This window comes from Athene noctua, chromosome 1 (genome assembly GCF_965140245.1).
Source record: "Athene noctua chromosome 1, bAthNoc1.hap1.1, whole genome shotgun sequence".
NCBI classification, from domain to species: Eukaryota; Metazoa; Chordata; class Aves; order Strigiformes; family Strigidae; genus Athene; species Athene noctua.
In genome coordinates this window covers 40,440,264-40,466,779 of record NC_134037.1, presented here as the reverse complement: position 1 = coordinate 40,466,779, position 26,516 = coordinate 40,440,264, and the positions used below count along the sequence as shown (strand labels likewise).

The 26,516-nt window shown below is 37.7% G+C and overlaps 1 protein-coding gene across 7 annotated transcripts in view; it reads left to right on the top strand.

The window, feature by feature from the left end:
- CEP162 (centrosomal protein 162) overlaps positions 1-25,502 on the top strand; it is a 51,984-nt gene extending 26,482 nt beyond the window's left edge. For all 7 annotated transcript variants that reach the window (XM_074895974.1, XM_074895975.1, XM_074895976.1 and 4 more), the window contains 14 exons: positions 1,568-1,710; positions 2,511-2,738; positions 3,379-3,516; positions 4,442-4,554; positions 5,329-5,434; positions 6,953-7,079; positions 7,427-7,590; positions 9,085-9,189; positions 10,231-10,455; positions 11,571-12,241; positions 13,101-13,242; positions 16,718-16,816; positions 20,276-20,410; positions 22,555-25,502. In XM_074895974.1, coding sequence (XP_074752075.1) covers positions 1,568-1,710; positions 2,511-2,738; positions 3,379-3,516; positions 4,442-4,554; positions 5,329-5,434; positions 6,953-7,079; positions 7,427-7,590; positions 9,085-9,189; positions 10,231-10,455; positions 11,571-12,241; positions 13,101-13,242; positions 16,718-16,816; positions 20,276-20,410; positions 22,555-22,773 — 2,615 coding nt within the window. In that variant the 3' untranslated portion in view covers positions 22,774-25,502. The remainder of the gene's footprint in view (positions 1-1,567; positions 1,711-2,510; positions 2,739-3,378; positions 3,517-4,441; positions 4,555-5,328; positions 5,435-6,952; positions 7,080-7,426; positions 7,591-9,084; positions 9,190-10,230; positions 10,456-11,570; positions 12,242-13,100; positions 13,243-16,717; positions 16,817-20,275; positions 20,411-22,554) is intronic.
- The last annotated feature ends 1,014 nt before the right edge of the window (positions 25,503-26,516 follow it).

Here is a 26,516-nt window from a genome sequence, read left to right as displayed (position 1 = left end):
TGTATTAGAAGGAAGTTGCTGGAAGAAAGACTCTTAAATAAAGCTTTGCAATGTAATCTTGTTTCATTTCCACTCTCATATACGACCACTATGTTTGAGGCTTATCTGTTGTTCATCAGTAGGACCAAAACAGTAGAAAAAGCTGGTGTTTGAAAGTATCTATGGGTTACATTTTTCATTACAGTAAATGCAAAGATTTGCTGACACACTAAGTTCTGTGTGTGATGCTGAATTTCTGTTCTCAGCTTCTATCTTTGCTTTCCTAGAGTACAAAGAAAGCACTAAAAAGAAAGACATACTTTCTGTTCATGTCTCTTGTAACACTAAGGAAAGGGCAATGCCAATGCAGTCCTGTGAAAGCTGAGTTACAAGTAAAGGTCTGAATTTTTTTGGTTTGGGGTGAAGCCTGAAGAGTTTAATGAGATCATTCATCGTAGTGTCTTTGCAAACAATGTTTGTTGTCTCTGAGGCATGGGAAAATAATTCTACATATGCGCAGCTTTTAGCGCACTTCTAGCATGTAATGCTTTTAGAAACCCTGCAAGTAGTATTGGGGAAAAGTAGTTTAGGATTTTGTTGCCCATTTTAGGGAGTGCTTCAGTGGCAGCTGTCAAACTAAGGGACCTTAGTTCCTTAGTGCATTGGTGTGGCACTTCCTGGAGAAGAGGAGGGTGTAGAGTCAGATGGAGGTGGTGAAGTGAAAAACGAGTCCTGAGAAAATGAGGCCACTAGCCTCATTCAAACACATTCTTTCTTTTCAAGCTATAACCATTCTCCATAGCGATTTTGGGTGACTTCAGAAGTTAATCTCACCAGGATGCATTCTGCAGGGGCCTCTAAAGCTAGGAAGAGAATGGCATTGAATCAAACAGCCCTTGATCATCAGTGCTAAGGGAGCACCTTTGTGAGGGGCAGTGTGAGAAATGTGAGAAGTATTAAATTTGGACAATGATCACTGCCTGTTTCTTTTCAGGTATAATATTTCTAATCAGGAGCTCTTACCTTAAATCACTCTGGGTAGAAATTAAATGACAGTTAGAGTTACTATCTATATTTCAGAAGACTTAAGATGTGAATAGTTCCATGCATGTTGGTTACTCTCTAGGTGGAACCTCCCTGATTTTTAATTTCTGGTCAAGTTGCTATTTGATGCAACAAATAAATAAATGTTGCATGTCTTTGTATGCTGTCTGCTCTCCAAAGTTCATTTTGAAAATTGCTGTGTCTTATCTTCACCATCACTTGAAATATATTGTGTTTCTGTATACTTAGATAACTGGCCACTTCTTGAGCAGAGAACTGAGGTTAACCTTGTTCCATGAAGGATTTATTATCCAGCTACTGTTTCAGTTGTTAGCTTGGGTTTTGTTTTATCTTGACACCAGTTCCTTACTTTAAAAAGCCTACGTTTTCCGTAATATCTCATTGTTCTCAAGTTTCGATATTTAATTCAAAATTTGAGTTGTAGAATACTTAATATATATGCCTAAGGGGTGGATTGTTTTTTTGAAAGAACATTAAATTCTGAATTTAATTTTGTTCTATTTTACTTTCTGCCTAAATGAAGAAGCCTTATTTGCTACTAGGATAATAAGATCTGCAACAAATGAACCAACTTTGAAGGGAAGTATTAACAGAGTTATGCCTGGCCAATCAGTTGTTAATAATCTTGGACACCAGGCTGTGGATTATTGCAGGCAATATCAGCATGTAAGTAATAATCTAATGCTCCTAGTTATAGTATGTACAACTTGGTTTGCAAGGCTTTTTTATCAAGACTTTTAATAATTAACACAAGATTGGCAAATACTGAAGTACCAAATAAAGACTTTCCTTTAGTCAAAAACTAGTTTTTGCCTTTAAAATATGTTAAGTATAATCATACTGCTTTTCAGTTGCTTGGATAATTCTATCACTTGGGTGGTTCTATATTCTTAAAATTGGCACGCTTATTAATTTCTAAAAATTACTGTTTTGTGGTAGAAAAGGGAAAAATTTTAAATAAAACTTCTACTTAAAAGTATTGTTATGAATGTTAAATAGTACTACTGTTTGGGTTTTTTTCAATTTTCATTACATTGAATATCTAATAGTATCTTCTGACCTCTCCAAGATGACTGAATTTGCAGTAGCATGATGGAATTTCCTTCTTTCTTATAAACTGTATAAAAATATAATCATTGAATACCTAAATCATTACAGCTTTTCAGAAAGTAAGATGCATAAGAGAGTATTTCTGGCAGCTGTGTAGTGGCTCTCATATGAGAGGTGTTTGTTTCTTGTTGGGTTTTTTGGCTTGTTTTCCTCATACGTATTTGGAAGTGAGAAAGTAGCTTATTAAAATAAATGTAGGATGTTTTGCTATTAGAATGTTGGTGGGTTGTTTTTCTTTTTAAGTGCCTTATGTGGTTGTTGAGAGCAGACAAGCCAGTTAAATAAAATCGGTGAGCAGAATTTTTGGTAAACAATCAGCTTTGTGTAATGTTCCCCTAAATTTTTCTCTTCACTAGGATTTATTATTTTCTCCTATCAAAAGTTGTGATAGGGAACTATATTTGCTAAAACGAGTACAAGTTGCAGAGGAGGACCTGAATACAGCTCGTGATTTGATTCAACAACTAACCAGCACGGTTTCACAAAAAGAGAAAGAAATAGAGACAAAGATAGGAGAATTGAAAACACAGCATGAAAAAGAGCTTTCTCGGCTGGGTCAGGAAAACTATGTTCTTCAGAGTAAGGTACTTTATCCTCTTGTATTCCATTACTACAGAACAGAAGAAATAGTGCTTCTGAAAATTAAATTTAAATTATTTTACACGAGTTGTTAATGAGCAGAAAATCCAGATTTACACACACTGCTAGCTTGTAAATGTATACCCACTGCTGGGTTTATTGCCTGTAAGACATGATCTTTTTTTTCTACAGAGATAAACTAAGTTATCCTGAGATTCTTTAGATATTTTGAGAGCTCTGCAGCATTTTTTTAAAAGATTTAACTCACTTCTAGGTTAAAAAAAAATCAATAAGAGATTAACAGATACCACTGATAAGTACTATATGTTGACATATTGGGGAGTTCTTGATGGATTTTTCAATGTTGTGTTCTGTCTATATGGCATATTCCCAGGGTTCTTCCACTATACCCTCCTGTCTAGATGCATAAGAACAGAAGAGGGAGGGTAAAATTTTAACTTTTCCCAAAATTTTTATAGTTTGTTTCTGTTTTCTAATGCTTCTGTAAAACTCCAATGGATCATGGGTCAGCTTTCATATCTTAATGAAACAATTGACCTATTTATATTATAAAAGTGTAGTCTTGTAGAGAATTCCGTATTGTTAACAGAGCTTTCTTACTGTGTGTCTTTTTCCTTCTGAAAGTTGAGAAGTATGGAAGAGCTGACTCAAGAAAAGAGATGGACTCATCATACAGCAACAATTCCTGTCACTGAAGAAAAGCTAGCACAAATACAAAAAGAAATTGAAGATCAGGAGGTCATTATTCAAGGTTATCAGCAGGTATACCACGCGTATTGAGCTGTGTTCTATCCAGTTTCAGAAACAAATTTATGTGATGGTTACTACTTTTCTGTGGAAAATAGTTATCCTGCTGTCTAAAAACTGCATGAAAATTAGCTGTGAAGAGCAAACATGTATTGCATGTTTAAAAAGTATTTCACACTTGTCTAGTTTGAACTAAGTTCTACAATTCCATGTAACTCTTCTAAATTGTATGTAGAATATGCTGACTTGTCAATTGAGAATAGGGAAAATACTTTATGGCCAATAAAGAACCACAAACTTTTTGCCGTGAATGTAGTAGAAAGCTAGTATTTTTAAAGAATATTAGAAATCTGAAGGGATCTGTTTTTAAGATGTTTTTCACAGGATGTGTAGAAAACTTATTACTGTGCCTGATTACCTTTTTTTTTAATTATTTAGTCAAGTGTAGAAATAGATAATGCAAGCTTAATAATCCTTTTAAATACTTGCAGCTATAAAATCAAATAGGTTAAGTTTAACCAGCTTCCAGCTGGTGCTCAGCAGCATTTCTTGGTCTAGGCACAATGTCTTGCCAGTATGGCTGTGAGCATCCAAACTTGGTGATGGTTTGTGTGCACAGGATTGGAGCATGGGTAGGCTGAGCTCTGATCTATCAGCACCCATCCATGTATGTGCTTTTTGAATATAATTGGGATAGCTTTGCGGAGGAACTGGCCTAGGTTCTCCAGAGTGAGCAGACACTTGGACAAGATTGTAGAGGTCACTGTATACTACTTTAGCATAAAGATAATGGAAGTAGATATTTTATAAACTTAGTAATAAAACATTTAGTGTTTGCTTCCACTGTTTCAGTAGGCAAACTATGCAAGTCATAGAAAATTGGTTTTGAACTGAATAAAACAGTAACTTATGAACATTCTTTAACTTTGTCTCAACTTAGGAAAATGAGAAGTTATACAAACAGATGAAAGAGCTACAAATCCAAAACAAAAAAAATGAGGAACAAATGTTTAAGGAGAATCAGTGTTTAATGTCTGAATTAGTAGTCCTAAGGTAGGCTCATTTAAATATCAGACCTAAAATATCTAGAATTCTCAGCTTTGTTTATTATTTTATTTGTGAAGAACCCCTGCAGAGTCTGTCAGGTGCATGTTTGCCAATGTTTCTTGGGTTTGTGGTTTTGTTTTTACTTTTGAGAATTGATTTGTGTTGATTATGGGCACTTAATTCTTATTCTTCTTGCTGATGTTGGAGACTTGTGGGAAGACTCAAGTCTTCCATTTGGAGAATATTTCAATGCTAAAATTCAGATACTCTTAATCATATCACAATGTGTAATACATATACTACACTTGTTCTGGTATTATGCTCTGCTTGTGTCAAAATGTTTTTGACAAGATGCACAGTAGACCAGGGGCCACAGGAGATCCTGGTAGTGGAGGAACCATTAGATTCACAGCACTGTAAGTCCTGTAAGATTTACATCCTGTGCTAGTAATGAGAAAAAAAAACAGCAATTAAATGTACTCTTGATTTACAAATCTTTGCTTGGGAGAGGCCTGTGAATGAGTTCCACTGATGCTGAATAGGTTTGTTTCCCTCCCTTGTGTAGTCCCAACAAACAAGTTTGTACAAGGTGAGAAGATTTCACCTTAAAGGTGAAAATTTTTCATACAAAGGTGTACTGCATAGTTGCTTATTTCTTTGTTTTGAGCCTGCATGAACTCACTTTGTGGTACCACTTGGGGGGAGGTTGTTTTTTAGTACACCACTGTTAGTATGCCAGGTCACCACATTGCGTAACTGTTTTTTGCTGTTGCTGTTTAGAGAAAAGATAGAGAAGGCTAATACCCGGTCACAAATTGTGCAGGATTCTGAGCCAGCCAGAAATCAGAGTTTCACGGAATTGATTTCAGAGCTTCGAGCAGCACAGGTAGGTATATACCAAGCCTGTTTTTCATGTTATATGCATAACCATCCATATTTTAAACTAATAACATAAATTAAGTAACAGAGCATGCTACTCTTCTACAGTGTTAATTACTTGTCACACTTGTATATCACAAATATCTCATCAAATGAACTTTCAGAAATAATCCCCTAAGCCATAGATTCACTGAAAGAGGTTGTTGTGTTTAGTGGCAATTCTGAAAATACCTTGTGGGAGCTTGCAGAAAGTAGTGATAACTTTCCAACATAAGACAAATCCAGAAGAACGTTTATCCCTGCTTATACCAAGTAGGTTCTAGAAAAGAGTATCAGAGTGAAAAGAATCTTTTGTCATTCAGTCGTGTGACTTTTTCTCTAGTCCTACAGATGCTTGTGTTTTTGAGGCAGGGTGTTTAGTAAGCTTCATGTTAAAATTAAAGGTTTTCAGGAACTTCTGCTCTCAGCTTACTGTAAGTGGGGCACTGTTCTGTTACACACTTCCTCTGATAGTTAGATAAGAAATTAAAAGCTGCTTCTTCGATTTTTGTTTTGGCTTGCGGTGGGTTTATTTAAAAACAAAAACAAAAAACCCCAAGAAAACCAAGTGGTTAGGTAGGTAATAAGAGGATCTGGATCCAGTGAGCCTCAGGACCAGTGGAGGCGTTCCTGGTCTGATAGAGCTGACTTTGAGCTCTTAAGACTCCAGAGACTCTCCTAGTTCCAACCTCATACGTGCTGCTGCTACACTTCCTTGTCCCTAGGTCCAGCCTGTAATGAGACCAAACACGAGATCCAAAGATGGAGAGAGTCACACAGACTAACATGGTCAGGCACACAGACAGCACGGAGAGTAGTGTCTTTGCTCACACCACAGAAATACAAGCAATACTCTTGGAAACACAAAGAGCACATACAGACTGATCCTGTTCAGCAGATCAGGACAGGAGTTCACTAGCAGTACCACACCACACCACAGTGTATGCATATTTACTGGCTTGCCCCAAAATCTCAGTCAGCTGCTTCCTGCACCTATGGATCCCTAGGACCAAGGGCCTCCATCTCCTGAGGTGATACTGGCACCGAGACCTTTTGTCCTACATAGTCTTGAAGTTTGCTAGTGATCATGCACAAACAAACAGAACAGAGAGTGCATGCAGAAAATGGCAAGAAATAGAACATAGCAAGATGAACTGTTGGACAGTACATCTGTCCATTTAAGCTACAGTCTAAGTCTTAGAAATAAGTAAAGCCATTTTCTTTACTGAGTCACTCAAAAGGCAGATATTTTCTACATCAAATACAGTTATGTAACACTTATTTTTTTAAAAAAAAATTAAATTTAGCTTAAGCTTTCCCATTCTCTGCTATAGCAAGGTGTGAGAAGAGCACCAAAACTAGAAAACTTTATTGCTGCTGTGGTCTGATGCATCTGCAGTGATTTAATCATTTTATGGTGAAAAAGCGTGCTCAGGATTTTTGTAAGACAATGTGGGTTTTTCTTATTGTTTTCTCTAAAACTCAGAAGGAAGAAGCTAAATTACAAGAAGAAATAAGACGTCTCAAACAAGATAAGCAAGCTCTTGAAGTAGACTTGGGACAAGCAAAGAAGGAGAGAGATTTAGCAAAAGTCCAGATTGCATCCTCATCAGGTAAAACACCTTTATTTTGTTGAAGAATTTTGACTCTCTGTGCCTCAGTAAATAAATATGTAACTAAAACTTGTTTCTTATTAAAATATTTAGACAAATGCATCTAGACCATTTCCAAATATTGACTAAACTTAAAAGCATACAGTGAGGGACATACTACAGTACAAATACTGCTGCATTTAAAATCCTAATTAGGTTCTGGTTTTACAACTTCAGTAAACAGTCCTGCATTAACAGGACTGTCAAAAGAGTAAATGTATGAAATGGGCTGAGGATAGTGTTGACTAATTACTTCTTCAATATATCATTACTATTAAAAAAATACTAAGGATGTCTTATTCTTGTAGGTGAGAAGACTTATGAATTTAAAGTTATGGAAGAATCATACAAACAGGAAATTACTCATTTAAAAAGAAGACTTCAGTGGTATGCAGAAAATCAAGATCTTCTGGATAAAGATGCAGCCCACCTTAAAGATGCAAGAGAAGAAATTGAGAAGCTAAAACTAGAGGTGATAATATCTACCTTTATCTAAGAAGTTGGAATGTTAAATTATTTATTTTCTAGTGATGAGTATAATGTAATTCTGTCCTTCATAATCCCATTTTTCTCAAGAAAAAATGTGAACTCTTCATAACCTTTAAATCAAATGTGGAGTCTTTATATGCAAAATTGATATTACTGCATATGCAGTGAGACTTGCAAGTGCAGAATGCTTAAAAACCTGGGTTTGCTCCTGTTGGACATTGTGATGATGCTCCTGGGAACAAAAGTAATGTGTTTCCTTAAAACCTGCAGATTTCTTGACTAATGAAAAGTAGTACATTGATACATTAACAGTTTGAAACATCCCTCTTATCATTCTCTTTTCTTCTTTTTTACTCCATGGTAGCATAGGCAACACCTTTATCTTTTTTTTCTCTTAAATGCAGGTTCTAAATTCTTTCTTACAAAAATTCTCTGGTTGCTGTAATGGGGAGAAAAATGCCAAAACACTCGCAATTTAGCGCAAGCAAAACTAATACACGAATCTTGAATAGTTCTGAGATTTGCATTGTCTGCTTGTCAGTAGGTTTGACTTCGGATTCACAGAAATAAAGAACTTTACCAGTGATAAAATATAATGGATCATGGAATTTTTTCATGGTGTTTTATTAGATCACAGACAAAAGAAGGTGCTTCTAAATGAGCAGCCAGAAAACAAGATCCCTTAAACACCACCATATCAAACTTTGATCAACATGTCATTGTTGTGAAAGAAAATCTTTTCATTTGCATTTTCTCCAGGATGGACTGGTGTTTAAGAGCTTTGACTCCATAGAAACAATCAAATTAGTCAAACTATGTTGGCATAAAAGCATTACTTATGCCAACATTGCCAATGTGAGAAAGAAATCAAGATAGGAATACTTCCAACTATACGAGGTGTAATATCCCTGTACAGTGATTGTAGTGGTTAGTAAAGGTAGGAAATACCATTTTAGATTAAAGCTTTGAGTCTTCATGGTCAGACTTTATGGGAGTGCAGAAGTGTTAGCTATCCAGTTCCTTCCCCTCATCCTGGGAGTCGGCAGTTATTAAGGCACAACATAGCATTCCTTTTTGGCTGTTTCTGTATCTCATCCCGAACCGTAGCCTTGCAAATCACAAACTATTTTCTTAACTCACTCTGAATTGATGTAATTCACTGTAGTACTTTATATTATAGCTTATTAACCAAGCCTGCAAACTGGAAGTATGGGAGAAAGAAGCCAATTTACTGGTCTGAAGACAAGATTGTCCCAGAGCTGAAGTTCTCTTCTAGATTTCCGTAGCTAGTTTCAGCTCCTTTGATCTTAAGTGGCTTGAAGAAGCCACTGAAGAATCAGTGAAGAAATTACTATTACCAGTTTTTAAGTTGCAGAATATTTCCATTATATTATGTGTGTTTGAAATGCTTACTTTTGTACTACAGGATAGTATCTCTGAATATATATTTCAATTTATTTTCTCATAAATTGCATAGGTTGAGAAGCTCAGAACTGAAGCTGGCAATCAGTGTGTGCAACAGAAGAAACGCTTGCGAGACAGAGCAGCAGATGCTAAAAGAATTCAGGATCTTGAACGACAAGTATGCAATAATAGAACTGTGTTTTGTCTTTATTTCAGATAATGTCTCTTAAAACACTTATGAGCCCTTTCATAAGGATAAAGCATTGAATGAAGCCCTGTGATAAAGTAACTTGTGCTGTGGAACACAACACAAAAAGCTACAATTATTTACTTACAAAGGGCTCTTCTGCTACTGTATTCTAATAAGCTATTTACTGATATCCCTTTTCAAATCCTTTAACATTAAATACTGGTTTGAGTTTCTTTGAAAGGGGCAAGAGGGCAAAACCACACAGAAGCTTGCTGTTTGTCTTCTAAGACTCCTTTGGTCTATGTTCAGTAATCTCTTAATGCTATAACCAATTTCAGCCAAGTTGATTCAAGAGTAGCAGTTTAAATTTTATTGAATTCCTACAAGGTTCCTGAAAATGAGGAGTGGAGACCTTAAAATCTGTTTCTACTGAGGAAAAGTCAGGTGGAAGTGGGCTTTTCTGAATTTTAGATGGCAGCTGCATTTGGTAAGGAAGTGGGACAAATGGTAAAGAGCCTCTATGGTGTTCTAATGTGAAGAATGTCTTATCCATAGATAAAAGAGGGGCTTGTTATTAGTATTGCATGCAGGGTGTTAGTTTTATTGCAGCCTCCAAAATAAAAGGCATATGATCTGTTATTGGGAGAATAATTTCAGTACTGTTATGAAATACCTCTGTAAAAGTTGGAAAAGTAGAATGTGAATGTAAGTCCAGAAAAAAAGCAAATAATTTAACAGCATTAAGAGCCATATACAACTTAAGTGCTAAGAAAGTAAATAAAAAGTCCATTTGACATAAATAAAACACTGCTCTGGTCTTCAGATTGTCTTAAGATGATATATAAATAAATCACAAAGAGATGGTGAGTCTTGCTTTTCTGTAAACAATGTAAAAAAATTCTCAACATATGCATCTCTAGTTTTCATTCTTCACCCAGCTTAAATGGGTGACATTTGTTACATTCTGTCACTTCAGTTTTCATTAGAACTTTGTCCTTTTTGACTTCTGACTTAATTTCTTTTTGATAGATCAGAGAAATGGAAGGAATTCTAAAAAGACGGTATCCAAATTCTTTGCCTGCTTTGATTTATGCTGCTGCTGCTGCTGAGAAAACTAATGATCTTTCAGCTAAAACAAACACAGTCGATTTTTTGGAGAGAAGAATAAAAAAGTTAGAAACAGAACTTGAAGGTAAAGATGATGAAGCTAAAAAAAGCCTCCGTGCCATGGAACAACAATTTCAAAAAATAAAGGTAAAAGTCAGAGGCTTTTTGAGTAGTCTGCTGAGTAACAGTCACAAGGGGTCTAACACAGAGTAGTGGTGAAAACTGAAGGCACATTCAAGGGAAAAAATATTGAAAGAATTTATAACCAGAATTTCAGTAGCTTCAGCACTTAAGATAAAAAGAGCGTTGAAAATGTTAGAGTAGTATTGAAACTGAGAGGACAAGTTATTGAGGCATAATAATTTAATTCTTACAGTTAAGGTAAGTGGGCTTCATCCTGTGGGTCAGAGTAGCTGCTTACCTAATTCCGTAAGGCTGTGGTTTCAAAGTTCTGCTGACCGAGCATTTCTGCAGAGAATGTTTGGGAACGTTCAACATTCTATCCAAAAATTATATGATAGCAAGTCTTAAGACTTGTGTTAGGAAACATGGAAGTCTGGCATATTATTTGAAGGAAAAGGTGAACCGCACAGGTGCTTGATGAGCAGGAAGGGAAAGCATTGGACAGTTGTTCTTCCTTTTCTTCATGTGAATAACTCATCATGCTTTCCTCAGAGGCTATCCAGGCTATTAAGAAGAGTTAGGTTTTCCTCAGCTCATTAGGAAGAAAGATTCTGTGTGTCTCTGAATTCATACTTATATATTTATACTTATAAATAAATAAAAATAAAAAACTGTCCTGTTAAAATTTAAGGCATTTTTTTAAAATGTGAAGTAAAACTTTCAGGCATGTGACAGTAATGTTTGCTAACTGACACATGACATTAAAAAAAAAAAAAAAAGACTTCTTGCTATATTAAAATGTTAGTTTGCCATCTGCACTGGTAACATCTGAAGAGGACTCAATTACAGAAAAACGAAAGAGTTTTTTGTAAATTTAATTTTCTTTCCTATGGTTACTGCATTAATTGTGAGTAAAGGGTTACTCTGTAGTAAATGTTTTGATTAATTCTGACTTAAATTTGCTTCATGTAATTTTTTCACTCACCAATTTTTTAACTGATTGAGTACTGTTGTTAGTAATGCTGATGTGTATCCTATCTTGTGAAATCTTGCTTCAGATGTGCAGTAACTTTAATAGGAAGAGCTAATAATAAAAGTACACTTGAAGAAACTGATTTTTCTTCCCCTCCCTCCCTTAGATACAGTATGAGCAAAGACTTGTAGAGCTTGAGCAACTACTAGCCTACAGATTTATGAGTGAATCATCAAAACTGAATGGTGATAAAGCCAGTTCTACAGAACTTGAACAGGAGCTTCAGAATCTAAAGACGACCCACCAGATCACCATTAAAAACCTCCAGACAGAAATTGAAAACCTTAAAAGTCAAAATTCCCAATTAAAGCTCAAAAGTAAAAAGGATAATAAAGACTTAGAGTCCACAGACTCTCAAATGAAACAAGGTAACGCAAAAGACAGACTGTTAAAACTGAATGAAGAACTGGTCACCAAAAATAGAGAAATACAAGACCTTACAAAAACTGTAGAGAAACTTCAAAAAGAAAGGATGGTGATGTTGTCTGATGATTCTTTGAGAAACAAACCTGATAATAAGGAAAACTCTAAAGAGATCTTGAAAAAGAGTACCCCAGCAACAGATAAAAGGAATTCCAGCAATAGTGAGCCCTTTCTAAGCATTTTCAATGATGACAAAATATACCAACCAGATACCTTTTCTGATTTTAATCTCTCGGAAGTTCTTCAAGAAAATGCACAGCTGAAAGAGGAGTTAGAAAGATTGTCTCTAGAAATGAACCAGCAGAGGGTGAAGTCTCAAGCAACACTGGCTTATTCTGAAAATAACATACGAAGGTAAATGCTCAATGTGTTCCTTTAAAAACCTTGTTGAAATGTTGGCTTATCCAGGATTGAAGTGACACATTAATGTCAGCCATGTGCAAAGCTATCTTAATATTTGGCCAATGTTCTCAGTAAACTTCTTTTTTACTGCTTGGGGTGGGGGGGTAGTGGCGTTGTTTTTTTGTTGGGGCTTTTTTCAAGCAGTGCATTGTCACATTTCTTTCTGCAGGCAAACCTATATTAATCCTTCTTATTAATACTACAGTTTGTCGTGGTTTTGAGTAAAAAGATCTCCATAAATTGTTACATCTTAGTTGCTTTGTGTTGTATAGCATTAATATTCAGTACACATACTTTCCTTCAAACCATGGTATGCTTTCAGTGGAATTTACCTGACCAACTGTAGAAACTTTACACTTCACCTAGTCTCCCTTAGATCCCTTTATAGTCAAAGTAGAGGAAATTGGCATCTTTAAATTGCAAAACATTCTGTTCTGAAACGGATACCTGAAATAGAACAGCTGCATTATGATTTAAAAGCACCTATTTTCTGTGCTTTTTTTCTTTTTTTTTTTTTTTTTTTTTTTTTTTAAGATCAGCCAAAAGAGATGATTGGTGAAGTTTTCTGTATTCTAGCTGCCTCTTAAATGAAGCACACATCCAACATTGTAGGCTTCCCACCCTGTCATCCCTCCAGAACAGTAGATGTAATGGTGGTGCTATCTTGCAAGATTTTGTTATGAAATTTCAAAGACATGCCACTTTTAACATTTTTGATATTTTATATGTTCAGCTGAGAAACTTTGCCACATTTTTGAAGAACTGTCTGTAGCTGCTTTATTACATCTTATTTTCCTCTCACTCTGTTCAGGATACAGGAAGACACAGCAGAATACATTGCATCTCTGAAAGCTTCCCATCAGAGGGAACTGGAGAACATTCTTTGCCAGCATGCAAAGGAGCATTCTACTTCTAAAGTAGCTGAACTGAACAGCAGAATTTCAACACAAGAGGTAAGATACAGTAGATACATTCATTACACATCTGTTAAAGTTACTTCTTTCTATATTACTATAAAGTTTATCTTTCTTTGAAGTAGGATGTATTGTTTTTAAAAAGGGCCTGTGCCACTGTATTCACAGAATCACAGAATGGCTGAGGTTGGAAGAGACCTCTGGAGGTCATCTCATCCAACCCCCCCTACTTAAGCAGTGTCATCTAGAGCCAGTTGCTCAGGACCATGTCCAGACATCTTTTGAATATCTCTAAGGAGGGAGATTCCACAATCTCTCTGGGCTCAGAGACCCAAACAAGTGCTTGGTCACCCTAACAGTAGTTTTCCTTATGGTCAGACAGAACCCCCTGTATTTCATTTTGTGCCCTTTGCTGCTTCTCCTGCTGCTGGATGCCACTGGAAAGAGCTTGACTCTGTTGGCTTTACACCGTCTTCAGACATTTGTAAACATCATTGAGATCCTCCTGAGCCTTCTCCTCCAGGCTAAACAGTCCCAGCTCTCTCAGCCTTTCTTCATATGAGAGATGCTTCACTCCTGTCATCATCTTAGTGGTCCTTTGTAGACTCTCCAGTAGCTCTACTTCTCTTGCAGTGGGGAACCCAGAAGCAGACACACTACTCCCAAGTGTAGCTTTACTAGAGCTGAGGGAAAGGATGACCTTCCTCGACCAGCTGGCAACTCTCATACTAATGCAGCCCAGGAAACCATTGGCCTTTTTGTTCAACTTGGTGTCCACCAGGACACCCAAGGCTTTTCTGCAAAGTTGCTTTCTGACTGGGTGGCCCCCAGCCTGTCCTGGTGCCTGGGTAGTTCATCCCCAGGAGCAGGACTTTGCACTTCTCTTTGTTTAAGTTCATGAGGTTCCTCTCAGCCCATTTCTCCAGCCTGTCAAGGACCCTCTGAATGGCAGTACAACCCTCCAGTGTATCAGTCACTCCTCACAATTTTATATAATCAGCAAACCTGCGGAGGGTACACTCTGCCCCATTATCCAGATCATCAGTGAAGATGATGAACAGGATTGGACCCAGAACTGACAATTCTACACACCACCCCCCTGAGTTACTGGCCTCCAACTAGACATTGTTAACACTCATCACCTCTCTCTGGCCCAACCATTTAAGTCAGTTTGCAATCCAGCTCACTCTTTCTGCTCATCCAACCCATACTTCATCAGCTTCTCTGTGAGGATCTTTTGGGAGACGTTGTTGAAGGCCTTGCTGCTGAAATCCAGGTAGGCAATATCCACTGCTCTCCCCTCATCTGCCACGCCAGTCATTTCATCACAGAGGGTTATCAAGTTGGTCAAGTATGACTTCCCTTTTGTGAATCCATGCTTGCTGCTCCTGATCACCTTGTCCTTCCTGTGCCTGCCAGGTTTTCAGGATTAGTTGCCTTTATCACCTCCCCAGGGATCAAGGTGAGGCTGAGTAGCCTGTAGTTCCTTGCATATTTCTTCTTGCCCTTCTTGAAGGTAGAGTGACATTTGCCCTCAGCACACATGGTTGCATCCTGTTACAGCCATGTGCAGTGTGCATAGGTATTCCCTGACCCGACCCTCTTCCACCAAGGGTGTATCTTCCTCATTCCAGACTTGCCCCCTAGTCTCTGGGGCCTTGGATTCCTGAAGGGCAGTCTTGCTAGTAAAGACTGAGGTGAAGAAGGCGTTCAGTACCTCAGCCTATGTCCTGGGTCACCAGGACCCCTGCCCCATTCATCAGCAGACTCACATTTTCTCCAGTCTCCTGTTTGCCACTTAAGTGCTTACAGAAGTCCTTCTTGTTGCCTTTGCCAGTCTCATCAGATTCAATTCCAAGTGGTTTTCCTAACCACATCTCTGCATGCTTGGACAGTGTCTCTATATTCCTTCCAGATTACCTGTCCTTGTTCCCACTGTCTGTAGGCTTCCTTTTCATGTTTGAGCTTTGCTGGGAGTTCCTTGTTCATCCATGCAGACCTCCTGGCATTTTTGCCTGACTTTCTGCTTGTTGGGATGATCTGCTCTTGAACTTGGAGGAGGTGATCCTTGAATGTCAGCCAGCTTTCTTGAACCCCTCTCCCCGCCCCCCCGCCCCGGCCCCATCCCAAGGGACTCTTTCAGGCAGATCTTTTAAGAGGCCAAAGTCTTGCTCTTCTAAAGTCCAGGGCTGTGATCATGTTTTTGTGCCTGCTTCCTCGTCTGAGGATCCTGAACTCCACCATCTCATGGTCACTGCAGCCAAGGTTGTCTTTGGCGTTCACACCCACAACAAACCCTTTGTTGTTTGTAAGTTTAAGGCCAGCCGAGCACCTCTCCTCACTGGCTCCTCTGTCACTTAGGTTAGGAAGTTGTCATCAGTACTTTCCAGGAACCTCCTGGATTGCTTATGCCCTGATGTGTTGTTCCTCCAGCAAGATTTAGGGTAGCTGAAGTCTCCCATGAGGACTTGGGCCTGTGATTTTATTTGTGCATTAAAATTTTGGTAGAATTTTTAGACACAATATGAAGGTAGAAAGAACTAATTGCATTCAGATTATTTCAGAACTTTTTTTAACTGCAGAAAGTTAACACTGGGGGTGTTGATTGACAGCTGGCTGAACATAAGCCAGCAGTGTGCCCAGGTGGCCAAGAAGGCCAGTGGCATCCTGGCTTGTGTCAGCAATAGCGTGGCCAGCAGGGACAGGGAAGGGATCTTACCCCTGTCCTTGGCACTGGTGAGGCCGCCCCTCGATTCCTGTGTTCAGTTTTGGGCCCCTCACTCCAAAAAGGACATTGAATGACTCGAGCGTGTCCAGAGAAGGGCAACGAAGCTGGTGCAGGGTCTGGAGCACAGGTCGTATGAGGAGCGGCTGAGGGAACTGGGGGTGTTTAGTCTGGAGAAGAGGAGGCTGAGGGGAGACCTCATCGCCCTCTACAGCTCCCTGAAAGGAGGTTGCAGAGAGCTGGGGATGAGTCTCTTAAACCAAGTAACAAGTGATAGGACAAGAGGTAATGTCCTCAAATTGTGCCAGGGAAGGTTTAGTCTAGATATTATGAAGCATTTCTTTACAGAACAAGTTGTTAGCCGTTGGAATGGGCTGCCCAGGGAGGTGGTGAAGTCCTCATCCCTGGAGGTGTTTAAGAGTTGGGTCGACATAGCGCTGAGGGATATGGTGTGGTTGGGAACTGTTAATGTTGGGTTGATGGTTGGGCTGGATGATCTTCAAGGTCTTTTCCAACCTAGACAATTCTGTGATTCTGTGAAGTAACTTCAAGATTGAGACTTGGTTTTGTATACTATATATGTACATATGTGCTATTTAACAATATGTAGAGGACAGTTAAATAGCACACATGCATGCATGTTGGAGGTAGTATTGTTAATATGTGCATCACTTATAGCTGCAGTGTTACGATACTGTTTATATTTTTGGTGTTTTTTACCTGCATAGGTTTTTACATGTTCTCATGGGTAATTATGTTAATGATAAACTATTTGTAATCTTTTTATAGATATTAATAAAACATCTCCAAGAACAAATCAGTGAACAACAGAGACATCAGGAAGCCCTTTTAGTTTCACAGATGCGAGAGGAACTCCTACAGAAAGAGGTATATTTAAATTGGGGTTGGGGGCACCTTATTCTAATAAAGTTTTCACTTTCATCCTTGTAAAGCCTCAAATAATATATAGTAAGATAAGTCTTAGAAACAGTGTCTTTGTCAGTTGCTTCTACAGAATTATAACTGAGAATGCAATACATTTCTCTTAATGTGAACAAGAGAACACAGAACAGAAGGTGGAACTTTAACCTCCTTTGATATTTTTTTTTTTTAATTAGTTAGAAATATCTGACATCTGTATGAAAATTGATCAGCAGGTTAATTCAAGCATTCATAGCCTCTGTAAGAGTTGTGATAGGTAGTATAATAGACCACGGGGCTTTTTCGTTATTAAGAGGATATTTTATTACTGTTTTCAAATTATTTGTTCAGATAAAGCGTTCCCCTTTTCATCCTTCAGTGCCACAGAACTGACTCAGGCTCAGGCAATTATATTCTTGGCTTTCTCCTCTGATATTTGTGAAATTTAAGGTCTCTTGAGAGAGTTAGTTGTAATAGTTATTCTGAAATTCATTGATTTTTTGAGGGAGGTATCTAGGTTTTTCCTAATCTTCTACTCTACTAATAGCATATAATCTAAAAACTACACATGTTCATGTTTTCATTTTTGGGTTATATTGTTTAAAATTGCTGTCTGTCTTTTAGCTAAAGCTTTTTGAACTATTGGCTATGCTTTTGTTGTTCTTAAAGTGCTGCCAATCTTTCTTTTTTTTAATCACCTCCTGTTCAGGAGGAGGATAAAGTCTGTTTTACCATTGTGCTTATGCTTAATTCACCATCTCCTTGATTTATGAACATTGCTAATTTTTACTTCATTTCAATAATACAGCGATTAATAACTCTTGCAGGTTAAAAAGAATTCTATTCTGTAAGGGACTGAGATCTCCAGACATTTAATCATTTGCTGTCCTTATTTAGAAGAAATGAGAAAGTATCAATATGTGTTTAGTACATAATTAATATAATCAATCTTAATCTCACTAAATTCAGTATTTATCTTACTGAATAGGTTGTGAAATATTTATAGAAAACTGAGGGTTTGTAGGGAGAGAAAAAAGATCTCCTATTAAGCTCTGTATTTGCAGAATAAAGGCTGAGACTTTTGGTTCATATTATGAATCTCATGATACATGTTGCCTTGCCATACAAAGCTTGTTTTGCTCCAGTGATCTCAGTGTGTATAATACTTCCTCCTGGGAAAACAGAGCAAGAGTATAATGGGACAAATGCTATTGATTTGTTTCTTCTGTGACTGCCTTACAGATTATTAATGACAGTGACGGTTAAGAGAATGATCGTCCTATGTTACAGGCTGAATTCAAGGGGCTGGCATTTAAGAAAATGTAATGGAGTGCCTTTGTTACAAAAGTCATTGCAAGACTGGACAGAGAGAAATGTCGAAGTAAAGCCTTGCTTTTGTCCTCTAGCAAGACTGCTGTGCTGTTTAGAAAATACATTTTAAGCATTAAATGGTTAAATGAGTTGAGCTGAAGAAAGTAGACAACCAAACCTGCAAAAGGAATCAGTCATGATAGGGAAAACTACTACCATTTGCAATAGGATTGAGTCCATCTAAAATGATGGTACCTCAAAAAAGGTAAACCTTTTTTCTGAGGCTTCCTGGAAGAATGTTATTTGAATATGAATTTCAGACATGCTGCTTATGGATGTTTTCCATTAATGATACACTTTTCTTCCATAACAGCTTGCACGTAGCACACCTTTGTATTTAACAAAGTTCTGTTGCTACCAAAATATATTGAGCCCATTTTCTCCTGGGGCTTTTTTCCCCTCATAACACCTTTCCTGCATGAATTTTTCTTGTATTTAATTATGTAGTTGAGATCACACATCGGTCTTTCTCTTCAGTGGGGCAATTTAGCAGCCAAGCAGCAGACAGTTTCACAGCCCTTATGAAGCTAAGACTTCTGTTCCTCTGACAGATGTGGCTGAAATTGGCCCACAGGTTCAAAGCTGCCGGAGTAATGGACAGGCAAAAATATAACATAGGCCTTGTTATTTGTTGCAGAGGCTTACAAAGTGAGATTATGCAGGTGACAAACTCAAAGGAAATCTATTCTAACCAAAATTGTTTAACAGGTGATAAACTAGGAATGAAGTTTGTTCTAATCAAAATTAGCAAACTACAGGTTCAAGATGCCAAACAAAATTAATACTACACAACCGACGTAAGAACTCTTAAGCTTTCAGCATGAGGATCCAAAGTGTGCGTATCACCTATAAGAGGAGGGCTCTCAACCTCGAGGAGTTACCTTGGGTGGCATCCTGACCCATGGGGAGAGTCCCTGCCTGCAGACCTGCTGCTCTGGGGAGGACTGGCTCCATTTGCCCTCTGGCAGGACTCCATTTATACCCTTGGTCAGATCTGATCTGTGGTCGTATATGATCAGCAGTCTATAAACCTTTCTCGACAGAAGTGTTTCATTGGCTGAGGGCCTTGCCTGTTGAGCAAAGCACCTACGTGACAGTCACTAGGGAGAGCTGTGGTTCACAGGTCGAGGGGTTTCTAATGTTGTCAGGGAGGGTGCACCTGCCACATTATTTTGGAAAACCACTTTAAAAAATGGCAATAATAGTAAGCCATCTTGGAGTCACTTCTCAGTAAGAGTGATAACACCTTACAAAGATGCACTGCTTCCAGCTACTTGAATTCAGCAGCAGAGTGCCAGGGATGGCTGAGTGCTTGAAGAGGGTTAGCAGTTCTCAAATACATTGGGTAAGGGGAGCCAAGGGTTGTAATAAAGAATAAAGACTTCAAAGCTTTCACTTTAGTTTACTTATACACATTAAGTGGCCAAAAAAGACTTGGAATGTTAAATGAAGAAATATCAAGTTACTTAAAATAGGCAAAGAATGAGAATAAACCAGTAGGGCTTTATAAGAAAACTTACCTGGATTCCTGGAAGATTAGGAAATCAGTTGTAAGTCACTGCTAGAGGTCATTTGTCCTGGCAGTTATTAGACCAAAGAGGGGCTTGTATTTATGTCTGTTAGCAGCATGTCTTTTCTTAATTTATTCCTTAAAATATACTGGCACATTTTATATTCGATCTTTATCCAGGGTGTGAGAAGGGATTGTGTAAGAACATCAAATCATAATATTATCTATTAATTTTTTAGTACGTTTAGAAGTATAAAAATTGACTGTGAATAGTCACTTCATAACATATTATGAGCAGGCTTGGATTTATCAAAAAGGACTAGATTTTCATATCCTCAAGCCACTTCTTACAAATGAAAGATCCTAATCTAAGTCCCTGAGTCCTTGTTTAAGCTTTTGAATAAAGGAGATTTCTCTTTTATGTCTTCCTTTCTGCAGCTTTTGAATGGAATGATTAAACAACGCAAATACACTTTGAAAGGAATCTGCTTTATACTCTGCTTAACACAATGATAACAATTTTCATCAATTCTCTCGAACTGTAGGTGACAAAATTGTTGGAAGAACTGAGAGAAGCTAAGGAGTACCAGAGTCCTGAAATGAAACACTTCTTGTGCCTGGAAAAGAAAATCAAGCATATAGAGACCAGACATGCAGAAAGAGAACAAGAAATTCAAAAGGTACACCAGAGTATATCTGTGTTTACTTCCCGAGAGCACTATATTGGTTTAACTGTAATTTTGATACTAGCACAGGCTCGTCCTGCTCCCCTGCAGTGTGCGCTAGTACTTTTTGATACAGCCATGGTTTTGTCTTTGGTGCCTGCTGATACAAGTGAATGTAGATGCCGTCCTAGTCAGCACATCCTTGCCGTGGTAATTAAGATTACTTGTGCATGATGCACATACCAGGTGCGTAACCTCCTCGCTACCTGATCTAAGGAGGCCTTGCTTTTGCACAGGGTCAGACCACATGACCTCCAGAATTTCTTTGTATCATTCGGTTGTTTCAGTTACACAGAGAAAGCTAGCTATTGAAACATTGACCAGAGTTTGTAATGCGGGGTTTGTTAAGCAACATTTCTCAACTGAACTCTAATTTTTATTTTCTAGTCCTAGAATACCCATTCAGAAAAGCTGCATTAAAAGTATAGAAAAATCTTGTAGCAGTCTACCACATACTGTTTTTAATACCAGAAAATGACAAAAAAAAAGCCTTTATCCTCCACAAACTAAAAATCTGGTATTTTGAAGTTTTGGATCTTTCTGATACAGCTTCTTGTATCTGACATGTGTATCCCTTGAATGAGTGAAACAATTTTGCACTGATTTTTTTCATCTTATTTTATGTCATGGCTTCCATCCTGATTTTTCATCTGGCGAGGGAGCTTCTATCATCTGGAAACAGTTTTCTAGTTTATACTTTTTTTTTTTTTTTTTTTTCTCAACACTTTCATCGCTTAAATATATGACTGTCTTTAATGTTTTAACTTAGGTTTTACTTAAATACGTAAAGTCAAAGAAGGGGATTTGGACTGGAAGATCATCAGACCCATAATAGTTCCTAGTTTGTAGAACATGTTCTATAGTTTTGAAACCAAATCTCACAGAATACACTTTCATGTACAGAACTGTTCATGGTAGAGGGTTTTATTCTCATACATTTCTATATCAGATACTTAATTTTCTTTACAAAAAGAGCTGTGTATGAAACAAGTGACTGGATTAAGAACAAACCTTGCCAACACTAATCATGTTAATATTTTGGTTCACATTCTGTCCTGCTAATGGCAACTGTAGTAGTTACTTTTTTGCTATTCATTTGCTTTCACATAAAGTTAGAATTTCTTTATCATTTCTGTAAAGTGTCTGCTGCTGCCTAGTCCATGAACCATCTCCTCTGAATTCATTACCTGACCTGTAGTATTTACTCAGATGCTTCGTAATGAATTTTTAAAAAACAGAAATAATAGTATGTATAATAAATTACGTCTACGTAATTTCATCTTTCCTGGTGCTACTAGCCTTGTTATGTATTAAGCTTTGGATTTTGTTCTGCACCTTTATTCATCTGCAGTGGGGCACCAAACAGTCTCCCAAGTGAATGACAATGAAATGAACTAATTACTGAACAAGGAAATAACAGATTTTCTTTAGTATCAAACTACAGATACAGTAGTTATAGATAGAGCTTTCCTTAAGGAATCTGTTACAATTAGTAGTGGAGTGGAGATTTTGATACCCAAAAATAAAGTGTCACAAGGTAATTTAATAGAATTATGCCCTGGATTCATGTCAAAATTAATTCAAACTTTTATCTGCAGCAGCCTCAGACCTTTGTGACTAAAGCCTGTTTTCTGATAATTCATAGAACTTGTGGTTTTTTAAAAGTACAGCAGTAGCCCAGAACATGTCATTCAGCTTTGGTATGTTTCTCTTGCAGAGCATTCTTTTGATTAACACTTTGAAATAGCAATTTAAAAGGTTCATTTTGATTATAGAGGGTCTTATGTTGTATGCTCAGCTTTGTCATAAATATTCAACACCTTCAATTGCTGCTTTGGAGACGGTAAGTTAAATTCTCTCGAGGCTCATTAGTCAATAATGGATTCTACCCTTCTGTCATTAATGTGGCTATTTAAAGGAATTCATTGCTATCAGAATGATTTTTGTAATATTCATAACAAATTGTTTCCACTTAATGTGGGCACTGGGCTTTGAGACTGAGCATCAAATACAATGAAGTGGCGTATTTTTGCAAAGGGGCAGCGCTGGCTGAGTATTTGACTAGGAAGTCACAATGCTGACTTGCTTCTAATTCGCAGGCAACCCAACTAACACAACATATTACTGAAGCAAGGCAAACCCGTGAGGCTGAGAGGTGGCGAAGACTGGCACAGTGGAAGAGTCAAGAGCTGGAGAAATTTCGAGTGGAATTGGATTCAATATTAGATGTTTTACGTGAACTGCAGAAGCAAGGGGTTGTTATTCCGGCACCTAATTGCAGTGGATTCAGCATAACAGACAGCTGTTGGAAGACATGATTATGTAGGACATGATTACAGAAACAGAATTTTAATATTCAAAGCTATATACAGAAAATACTGAAAATCATTAATGTAACACTCATAAATTGAATTACATTCTGATCTTATCTGGAATCTTGATTGTCCAAAGGTAGATTTGCACTGAGCAACACCGTGGTCATATATTTTGCTAGGAATAAAGTTACATGCAACTTTTAAAAAATATTTGGAATATTGAGGTTATTCCATAAATTCAATTGAAAAATTGTATTTGATGCTTTTCAAATAGTGCAAAAAATGCCAGAATATTTTTAATGTTTTTTTATAACTTGTCTTATAGTGATTCCTCTGTGAACAATTTGAGTAATATGCTTGTAATATGGCTTGTATTTTTAGTGTATAAAGATTATTTTTCATTCAGTAGGGCATGAAAATCCTCTTTTTCCAACATGTTTTTTTCTCCCTCTAATTCATAAAATGTTCCTTCCCTTATCTTTTAAGACCCCTTTTAACTTTGTGAATGATTGGAGGGCTGGAGCAGAGCAGGCATTCTCTGGTGATGCTCAAATTCAAACTAGACCTTCCTTTGCAGGTATTTCCAGCTGTGCTGGTAAGAATGATGGTGGAGTGGTCTAGCTAAATTGTTATGGGGCAGAGATGAAAAAAGCCTATAAGATACAGTGTGAGAATAGTTATTGGGATTCCCTTTAAAAGGGAAGGCTGTATTAAGATTTTTACACTGGGCTATTCTGGATCTCACACAGTAGTATCTTTATAGATGATCTTGACAGAACAAAGAGTCCAATCAGATGTAAAGACAATGTACTATTGCTCAGCCTGCAGGGATATGGTAGTAGCCAAATTTAGAGTTAAAATACTGAGCAAGTTGGAAAAGAGGCCAGAAAATACCCCCGAACACCTATAGTCCCCAGGAGTGACAAAGGAGACAAGTATGCTTAAGCAGGAATAATCCATTACCCACATACCAAATGGGGATGTAACTTTCTGCTCAACTGCCAGGCACAGTCGTGGGTATCAAGCTGACTGTCAGAGACCAGTGCCTTCTCCTGCTCCTCTTATGCCCTGCTAGAGTTACACACCTAAGTGTAGAGCCTGTAAGATACGAGGTAGCACAGAAGCAATTCCTACTGCATCACTAGCATGTGACTTAGCGTGCTGAGCTTTTGGTCCCTTGTTTCACGAAAGAGATGACTAACTTGAGGGAAAAGAATGATCAGCAGTCTAGAAAATGTAGCCTTAGGAACCACTGAACCCCCTGGGGCTGCCCTGCTCCAGTGAGGAGGCTGGGGAGAGAAGATGAGGGTGGCTATATTACACTGGTCTTCTATGAAAAACCTGCTGGTAAAAGGATAGAAAAAGGAGAAGATAATTCCAGATAGAGAGCTATTTGGGGACTAGAAGGACAGGTTTTCAAACAAATCAGCAAATCATTACTTTTTAAAGTCCTTAAGCATTCCAGAGTACATGTATTAAGGTTGTAGCTTAATCAGCTGAACTTATTTAGGCAAGGAAAAGATAAAAGCCAGAATGTACTCTTCAGGTCCCTGTAGGAGGGGTCCAAGTTAGCATTTAAGTCAAATGTGAAATAGCTCAGGTCAGTGTGTATGTATCTACATCTCATGCTTCTTCAGGGGCCAGCAGTAAATGTGCATTTTGTTTTATACAAGCATGTGACTGAGCATGCATAAAAAACAAAATAGTAAAACAAATTATAATGTATAGGCACAGAGTAATTAAGTGCAGGGATTATTTTTTTTGAGCATACACAAACATTGAGTGAGAGTGTATACACATATATAGAGATATATAAAAAAAAGATGGTCAGTTGGTAATGAATATGGTAATCTTGGTTGTTTCATATGCAGATATTGCATTTGTCATATTGTTTTGTCCCCTAGTAATTAAGTATTAGTCTGTATTCATAAAATATGTAAACACAATAATGCTTTGTGTATAAAATATCAGCTGTGTGTAAATATGTTGTATTTTCTTGATTTGGGACCAATTTGCAAATGAAAAAGATAAAATTCAGTAATTTCAACTGTTTATTTCCTGTACAACTTGCAATATGTGTAACACTGTAGTAAAGTGTGTGTTACCTGAAGTGATTTTTTTTAAAATTACAGCAACCTGTGTCTTCCCAGAAAGTTGCCCAGGATGGGAATGCCTAGGGAAAAGCATTTCTGGTTGCTAGAAACACTCCCTCTTAGGTCATAAAGAAGGGGTTGCCTTAGTGGTCGTGTGGTTCATTCAAACACTTCTATTCAGTTCTCAGCAAATGCTGGTATCTTACACAGTTTGAATCAAATTTCCAATTAAATTCTCTGAGTCTATTTTACTGACCAGGGATGGTATTATTTACCATTACTGTAAGATATAATTTGATTTATACTGCATTCTCACATGTATTTATGTAGTTGTACACTCACTGAAGCATGGTCTTTTAGCCATTTACCATAAAGTGGGCAGCCCACACCATAACAGACTATCTCTGGTCTTGAACAGCTGTAATAATGTTCTCTCGAGAGAACTAAGGTCCAAGTTTTAACTTCTCTGCTAAGTTACTAGTTCTTGACTCTCTAGCAGTCTTAACTGGGGAAGATACCCTGGAATGGAACAAAGGCTAATAAGGAGGTTACTAGCTTTTACTGTATTCCACAGAGGATTTCAATGGGATCTTTCAGAGAGTATTGGAAGTATATACTCCTTGTGTATTTTTTTCCTTTTATATCATACTAGTTAAACATGTATTTCCAGAAGGCATTACAATGGACTAAAACAATCTTAAACATCATTTCTTTGAATCAGTGCTGTATGTTTAGCTGGAATTCATTTGTTTACAGCAAAGCAGCTGGAGTGTAATAATTTGAACTGTCATGTTGAAAGCTTTTAGGAAATCAAGTGAGCAGCTGGCTGGGTGACTCAATGACCTACATTACAGAGAAGACATTTGCTTCAAGGTAGGAAAACAGGGTGTGCAGAAGAGTATCAGATCTCAGCATGGCAGACAGAAGCAGTGTGTTCTCTCCCAGGTTCTCCAAAAAACATTGTTCATGTAACAAGTTAAATAGGTTATCATGGATGAAAGCTTTATTTGATAGTATGTAATACATTTTGAAGTCTACCACTCCATCTAGTATGTAATCTGTTCTGGAAAAAAAAAGGAAAACCTATCTGTATACTAGCAGTAGCTGTGCAAATCCAGTTCTGCAGGGAAGGGGAGAGTATGGATCAAGCACTGATGTGACTTTTGAACAAAGTCCTCTAATAGCTTTAAACACTACCATTCAGCCTTTCATACAGCTACCTACGTACCTTTTATCCAATAATACAAAAGCATAGGCCTTCTACTCTTGCTCTTGTTGGAGAACATGTGATAAAAGGCTGTGGCTCTGTGCTGTCCTTGCTCCCTGTCAGTACCTGAGGCTACAGAGTAAATGCAGTCCAGCTCTGTCATCTTTCACTGCCAGGAGGACGGGGCAGAGTAAAAGGGGGAAAGCGCAGTTGAATTCCTCCTTTGCCAGTGACTTGTGAAGGGGTTTGTGGGGTTCTTTTAAGCAGAGGGGCAAAAAAGGTCAGTATTAAAGTATTTAAGATCCACAGGCTCAAGTGCATAAATACTAAATTGCATGACAAATACACATCATTTACTTCACCTTTTAGCCGCAGGACCATATATCACTGGATTTTAGTAAAGTCATGGTTTTACTTTTCCCTTTTATCTATGAGCAGGCTATTTT